Source organism: Clytia hemisphaerica, unplaced genomic scaffold, assembly GCF_902728285.1.
Source record: "Clytia hemisphaerica strain Z4C2 unplaced genomic scaffold, Clytia hemisphaerica genome assembly, whole genome shotgun sequence".
Taxonomy (NCBI): Eukaryota; Metazoa; Cnidaria; class Hydrozoa; order Leptothecata; family Clytiidae; genus Clytia; species Clytia hemisphaerica.
Genome location: NW_027104336.1, coordinates 1 through 8,013, shown reverse-complemented (window position 1 = coordinate 8,013; position 8,013 = coordinate 1). Strand labels below are relative to the sequence as shown.

The 8,013-nt window shown below is 35.1% G+C and overlaps 1 protein-coding gene across 1 annotated transcript; it reads right to left on the bottom strand.

The window, feature by feature from the left end:
• Positions 1 to 4,470: 4,470 nt before the first annotated feature.
• On the bottom strand, positions 4,471 to 5,092 carry LOC136817776 (formyl peptide receptor-related sequence 7-like). Its single transcript, XM_067074095.1, has 2 exons — positions 4,619 to 5,092; positions 4,471 to 4,512 (listed from the first exon to the last, which is right to left on the bottom strand). Exons 1-2 carry the CDS (start codon positions 5,090 to 5,092, stop codon positions 4,471 to 4,473), a joined length of 516 nt encoding a protein of 171 aa, XP_066930196.1.
• Positions 5,093 to 8,013: the final 2,921 nt, after the last annotated feature.

Here is an 8,013-nt window from a genome sequence, read left to right as displayed (position 1 = left end):
TTTCTACCGGTATCGGTAAATTGCCTGTTTTTTTGTCGGTATTTCGATATTTTTATCAATAAAAAACGGTATTTCGGTATAAAACTATTTACCTTTTAGTTTCTTCATGAGTTTCATGCAGAAAAATTTCCGCTATTTTAACCAGTAAAATTTTCTTGCTCGCTTCGCTCGCACAATCTAGGATGTCCTATTGAGTTATTGTCAGGGCGAGGTTATTCAAAGTAAGCAAAACTTTACGATAACTAAACAATTTTTGTTATTTTTCTGCGGGCGCATTTTTTTAATGACAACTTTTGTGATGCAAATACTGCATCCAGTAGTTCTAAAAGCATCTTGTGCAGCATCGAACGATTAAAAAGTAATTCACATCATGATGCACATGATGCGTTTTCAGGCAATCTAGGCATTCTAAATTTTAAATTTTTTCTTGGGCGAAACTCTTGGAACGCCGCACCAGGTACGGCAGGTACGTCGTTCGCCGTACCATATTTTTGCCAACAAATGGTCAGTGTTAAATAAAATCAAAAATTGTATGACCAAACAAGGCATACTTGGCTAACAATAGCGTATTAAGGCCGTTTTTCAATAACAAAGGAGAGCGAAAATTCTCGAAAAATTTTCCCGCTCGCTTCGCTCACGTTATTTTTTATACTTTTTTTCTTTCCTCCGATAGGGGGGGGGTTAAACTTTTAGAATTTGCATCCTCTAGTTCCACCACAGCACCACCTCTATGAAGCCTGTGTTGAAGTCTACGGCTTCTCAGACCATGATTGGCCCAAACCTCGATTTTGAATTAATTCTCAATATAAAAGACATCTTATGGGTCTGCAAAGAAGAAATTATTAGGGGAAAGGCTCATTTTTGCATTTGCCTCCCGTAACAAGCAAGTAACTTTGGCGCGGCAGACCTAAAATATTGCTTTATGAAAGCTCAAATAGCTGTAAAAGAGGCCTTAAAAAGTGGACGATATCGAGAATAAGGTCACAAAACTAGCAAAAAACTTTATTGGCGAAAATGTTTGGTATAAGAATGGGACAAGCTGGAGTTTTTACAAGCTCTCGTTTGATTTGGTTGGTCGTTAACCTGTAATAAAACAATTTTGTTACTTTTTCTAAAGAACGCGTCATCTCTATTACTTCAAACATGAACATATAAACGACTGGACATCCATCTCCTTTGTCTTTTTAAAGATAACACAGCTAGCTTCGCTGCCGCCTCGTTAAAAGCATAAAACGAAACAATAGATTTTGATGATATACCACTTGGGAATACCTTGCTAACAACGTCAAAACTTCGACAAAAGTCTCTGTTGTTCTACTCTTCTCAAGTCTTTTATCTATATCATAACAAAGGCAAAATTATCGTCAGCTCGTCAAAAGTCCGACTAATATTTCTAAATGTTGACTTAAAAGTGTCTAATAATTTTAGAGAGTGTCACATTCTAATTTCGATGCTCTTATTACACAGGCTCTCAACTTTTGCAAGCTATTTTTTCAAGTCATAAAAAAAAATATTGGAGTGACAAAAGGGATTCAAAAGTGTACACGCAGTTGAAATTCTGCATTTTAGAGTTGAAAATGTTGATAAAATATATTACAAACTAGTAAAAAAATTCGAAAATAATTTTTTTGTACATTATGAGTAATGTTCAAGCTCTATCAATCTTTTTACCTAAATAATTCAAAGAAATAAAATTATGACGGAATATTGCCGGATTTTTCATACCAATTTTGAAATACAGGCGGCAACGAAGCTCGCTTCAAAGAGACAATAAAAGATAGATGTCCACTCGTTTATATGTTCATGCTTCAAATAACCAATTAGTGAAGTCTCTGGTAAAAAGTCCAGCCCATCCCATAAGAATAGGTCAATCTGCTTAAAAGAGACCATAAATAGGTTTAATTTAGCCCAATAAGGTCACAATCGTTTAACCAAAGATTTAAAAGCAAAAATGTTTTTTTTCGCGCGTGAATACGTGAATTGGCAAAAATTTGTGCGTGAATACCTGAATTGAGGGTTGACTGGGGGGCCTCATAAAGTACAAAACTTGTTTGTACAATTTCTCATTTGTTACTACACAATAGATTTGATAACTGAAAATTCATTATTTTCGAGAAAAAAAACATAAATATAATATCGGTATCGGTATTAGGCTTCCTTCACCGACGGTATTACGATATTTGACCCAAAATCTTGTCGGTATGACGGTATTTAAGACCCCTGAAAACCCCCCCGCAAAACCATAGACTGAATGACTTGTTGGACTGTTACTTTGACAATTGATGAGATTTCTAGGGTTTCCTCCTCTTCTTAAGATTCATGAAAGAAGTTACTGGTATTTTCCATATCTTTTCATGTTTATAATAAATTTTGGAATTTACAAAAAAGTTTATATTGAGTAAAATCTTTCAATAATTTAAAAAATAATTTTGTATGAATAATAAATAATAACGCGAACGGATGTTTTTTAGTTTTCATGTCATATATATCTCAAAGCCCATAAATTTTCAGTATTCAAAATGGTGTCCAAAAGGTGAATAGACACTTATGGAAGCAATCATAGTTGAGAAAAAATCCTTTCGTTTGCCCGTCTGTTTTGCCTTTGATAGGTCATGAATTAATGAACAAAGAAAGTCTAGGATGCTTTTAGAATTTCATCAGAAAACTGATTGCTTTCTATGATACTTAATCTTCTCTAGTTCCTTTAAGATAAATTTTAAAAGCTTTCCTTTCTCTAAAGACGGATGGTTATCTCTCGAAGATTATCTTTTTAAACCTTTATGTCAAACAATTCTTATCTCAACTTCAATTTATTGTGTAAACCTTTATTTCGATGTTTTTGGTCTTTTTCCAGTTTCAAAAGTTTTTCTTAAATGATGACTTTTAGATTGCTGTGATAACACTGAATAATAAAACAAAAAATTTAAAACTCATCACATTCTTCAAAATAAACCAGACGAAAATACGGGTGTATAAACATCAACTATTCCAATTCCAATGTTGCCCAAACTCTCTTGCTTACATCATCAAAAAGTTAAGCACAATCCGTGGCATTGCCATAGGTTCAAACTTTTGACAGTTTAAGAAAAGAAAAACACTTCACTTACACGTTTTTTTTTTTATTAGAACCTAGTTTATAAGAACATATAGGCTGAAATTCGTCGAAAAATTAAGAACATCTTAAGAACATGCCCAGCCTCAGTTTGGAAAAATGACAAGAAACTACAATTTTTTCCTCTTTTTAAGCAGTTTTAACCGAATTTAGGGGTAGATCTTCAAAATTCGAGAGTCAAATATTATCCAAATTTTGCCAAATTTAAGTGCTCTTTATTTTGTATCATATTATCGATTTAGAGTAGTCTGAAAAATTAAGAACGCATTTAAGAACATTTTAGGCTGAAAATTGCTAAAAAAAATAAGCACACCCAGGCTCAGCCAAATTTTAGGTGTTCTAATAAAAAAAAAACGTGTATTTTGATTTATTTTCACCCGTGATACGTGAGAGTTTAAATTCTCACGAATGGACTCTGAAAATGTTTTTCTCCATAAAACCCACACAGTGAGTAGAAGGGTTTAGGGTTTTTTGTTCATTTGAGTGTTTAATCAACTGTCCACGTTTTTATCTGGTTGTTCACAAATGTACTGGAGTCGTCATCGTTGTCGTCTCGCTGTCCCGGCGTACCATAACACTTCCTCTCCGCGTGAACATCTTGCGTAGATATCTCTTAGGTAAGCAGCATGATTCGAATCTTCGGAACGTTTCATGCATGCGTGAGTATATGAAGACGTTGTACACGACATTGCTTGTCTGAAGAAGCTTTAAGAGTTGGTTGATATACTTCATGGTTGGCCTGTGATGTGATAAAATAGAGAACGGTTGATATTATACAGATGTTTGAAAATAAGCAATTGAAAAATTCAAATGAAAACTTTCCATGAAAGATATATTCCCATAAGCAGGCTTCCCATGTGTACAAAAGATCAGGCAATTATCCTACGACAAAATGTTCCTTACAAATGGTTAGTTTTTCCTATGATCCGGACTGTTGATGGGAGTTTCATAACAATCTCTCCAAAATAGCCGAGTGAGGTCATGGGTCAAAAGTACGAATAGAAATCATTATATGTTGTAGGTTAAGCGATGCTTGAGTGCTCTACGAGGTAAAAAATTTGCCAAGTTTGGCGAGAAGAAATTATTAAAAACTTACGATAATATGATTCCATTACCAGAGCCCAGTCCCCAACTGGCGTTATAGATCAAGTGAAAGAAATCACGTGGTAGAACGGTTATACTGAACACGCTTGACATGACCACCAACATGAGCGTCACTTTGCGACCTCTTCGAGTCATACCATGAGGATTTGCGCAACTTCTTTGTAAAAAGCGCCGATGTTGAGATCTATTCAGTTTGATATGTGCTAACAAGGTGGTTGAGATGAAAACAAATATAATGATCAATATACGGCCGCTTATGGAGATGAGTGACGGGTAGAGATAGGTCGGAGTCCGTACTAGAACAATTGAGCATAAGCCGTTATCATTAATGTATGATCCAACTATATGATGAACTTCACTGAGAAAACCAAGCAGTATAGCACCAGCGGCTAACAAATGTACCTGTCCTCTACTTAGCCTTTTCCGGAAAGGGAACACGATCGCGCGACACCGATCGATCGCCATGATGAGAATTATACCGATTGAGATATTGGTGAAAATACGACATAGTGGTGATACAAACTTGCAGCCATACCATCCCAAATGCCATGATTTATAACACGTGACTAGCCAGTAGCCGAACATCATTGGGTCCAACATGGATGATAAGAAATTGAAAAATGCCAGATACAGGATAAGTAATTCGATAACAGGTCCACGTCTCCAGAAACTGCGGAATGAGAACAAAACAAGACCGTTACCCGTGACTCCGATGAAGAAGATGAGCACATAGCCTAGAAGCACAACATATGTTTTCGTTTCTAGTTCACAAGTTCCATGGCTATGTGATGAAGATTGTGTTGTTGTAGCGTTATTTGATGTTTGGTTGAAGATTGCAGTTGACAGCGTTGTCAGTGAAGTGATTGTCGACACCATTTTGATTATGTCGTTGTTGGTGCTGTTGTTTCTTTTAATTTTACTTTGATATTTCTTACCTGAAAAAAAAAATTCAAAAATCTAAATTTGAGTTGACAATAGCTAATGGGGAGGAATTGAACATAAATCTCACTTTTTCTGGTTCTAGCATAAAACCGAACAATGTCAAAATCATCTACTTTGGTTGAGCACCACCCATTTGAAATGAAATCCTCCTTGATCATTTGTCCAACTTGAGCAAAAAAAAAAAAAATCTCCAAACATAAAGAACACATTCGTCTCGATTAATACGCCTCAGAATCCTCTTCATTTCTACAAGCACAGTTGACTGACTGAACCAAAAAGAAATCTCAATAGGAAAATAGAAGTTCATGAAAAAATCTTCTCATGAAAGAGAAACCCTTTTACTTGTTGGAAGCCGATTGAAAAATAAACAGTGCTTTCTCTCCAAACAGAACTATAATAAAATTTCATAATGTTCATCATCAAACCGCAGAAACAAAAAGGGTTGCCACAGTGGGTTACTAGCATAGAACCTTTTGAATAAATCATATTCAAACACTTCTTTTTCACTTCATGATAAAAATGAATGGTGTATTTTTATACAACGATGTAGGTATATCATTGTGATCAATTTCTTATCAAGAAAAACTTCCGATAAAAGGTCGAAACTTTGATAGCCTCCTTTCGGACGCCCACGTCAAATATTGGGCGTCATAGGCGTGTTTGTCCCGTTTACTCGAGTCGGCCCCTGACCTCTTGGAAGATTTTCTTTATCTATTTTCTTCCCCTTTCTGAACTGATTTTGTAATACTATCTTCTATCCTTCTTTAGAAACTCTTAAAATTCAATCAGCGCTATTGCTTCCAACAACCTTGGAAGTCTCTAAATCGTAAAACGACACAGCGACACAATTGCTACATACCTATTTTACTGCAACCATTTTTTATTCAATAAACAATAAGCATGATTTTATAAAACTTAGACAAACAACGCATTAAAAAAACGATACGAATCCTGCCAAGTAGCTATTTACTATGTGCACAACACAGTCAAATCTATGATAATCCGTTGTAAATATATGAAGTCAGATACTTTTTATTTTTATTCACCACTGACACATATCAAACTGTGATTGATGGAGGACCTAACCATTGACCCTCTTTCTTAGGCTCTAGAAGACATTCATCATTTTCACAGAAAAGACATAAATGACGTGAGCGGAACCAAAGAAAAACATTTAAGTATAATATAAAAACACCTATAAGCTATAAAAAACAGCCGAATCTGTGATAATCTGTTGTAAGCGATATTTCCGATCAAATCCTTTCATTTCTTTACTCACACTATCACCAATAATCAAACTGTGCATCGTCAACCATTACCTGACTCCAGGATATTTAGAATAAAACTAAATAGGTTCAAAGGCGGCGGACGGCAATCTTACGGCCGGATTATCAAAAAACTGAGGCGTTATAAAGAAATAGACAATCAAGATTATGAAACGCGCTAATGACAACGAGTTTACCGTTATGTACACGTTTTTTTTATAAGAACATACAAAATTTTTGAAGCCTTCGGATGCTCTTAAGTTTTTGAGTTTTGGACTTTATTTTCGCCATTTCTTGAGCATTTTCGTCTATTTTCCTATGAAATCGGGTGTTTTAGAGTCCGATAAGCCTTACAGTTTGTTCTTATAAAAAACGTATACAGAATCACAACATGCAACTTACTTATCACAGTTCACTCGACAGATATGCTGCCAATTTACTGAGGTAAATGATTTGACTATATATACTCGTGCACCAAAGGCCACTTTAATAAATTGTAAACGTAATGGCTCTAACGGTCAGTACGATCCTTCTCACTCTCCCCATTCCTAATACACCTTTTCGACCGTATTCAGCCGCCCGCGGGCATTTTTTGTCCGTTTTACCACCCTAAAACCGTCCCAGTCTTTTTTCGCACCTATAGATAATATAAAAAGGTGTAAAAAAAGGATTGGATCGAGTTTAGGGGGCTAATTAAATAATTACGTGACATGCGCCTGACCGCGCGACTGTGGCCGAAAAGGTGTACAGGCATTGTCAATAAGACAATACCCTCAGACAATACTCTCAGGCGAGACTCAACTCACGAGACTCTTTCGCGATACAGAGCACTTCTTAACGAAGACCTGACTGTTTTAAAGAAGGTTTGTGTTGAACTTACTTTCAACCTCCTTGATCAAATATTCAAATCCGTATTAGTAGACCTCATTGAAAGAGCTTCATTTTCTCAACACACGACTTTCAAGAATAATTTATCCCATCGTTCAAAATGATTGATTTTTTTCCTATGTTTGTTTCCTTGACTATTCTTGCCGCTTCATGATAATCTACTCTTTATATATCATATCTTCTCTATCGTGACTTTCTAAACCCACTTCTTCTTCAATTTCTTCCTACACATTCTATATTATACCCCCTTACTTGAAATCAGATAAATATTCATTTATTTATTATTTGCCCTTTCTTTTTGGACTTTTTGTATATTATCTGATAACATTTAAAACAGGTTAAAAACAAGAAAAAGTTCTCTTCAAAATTTCTTGAAATATAAATAAAATGAAAATGGGTTGGACTAGATTTTTAAAAATTGACTCAAAATTAGGATCATATTAATTTTTCAGATTTTAGTCTCTGGAACATGTAAGTTCCAGTTTGATTTTACGTAACCGTTTTTTCTTTCGTTCTCGCTCGCTATATATAGAAAATTCCGTCTCCTCTTACATAACCTAAAAGGTTCATAAACTGCCTCATAATAGATCTGCCTTAAATTATCAAACAGGTTTCTTGGAAAATTTACTGGTGATCCGAATTCCATTAAGATTTTATAGTTGTGACTCTAAATATAGTACGATTTAGAAAGGGTGACTTGTA

What these genes read in the sequence shown, in the direction of transcription:
- LOC136817776 (XM_067074095.1), bottom strand. Translation starts at nt 5,092, where the DNA reads ATGGTGTCGACAATCACTTCACTGACAACGCTGTCAACTGCAATCTTC. An exon ending in AAAGGCTAAGTAGAGGACAG is followed by an intron (nt 4,513 to 4,618) that starts GTACATTTGTTA and finishes CAATTGTTCTAG; the next exon opens with TACGGACTCCGACCTATCTC.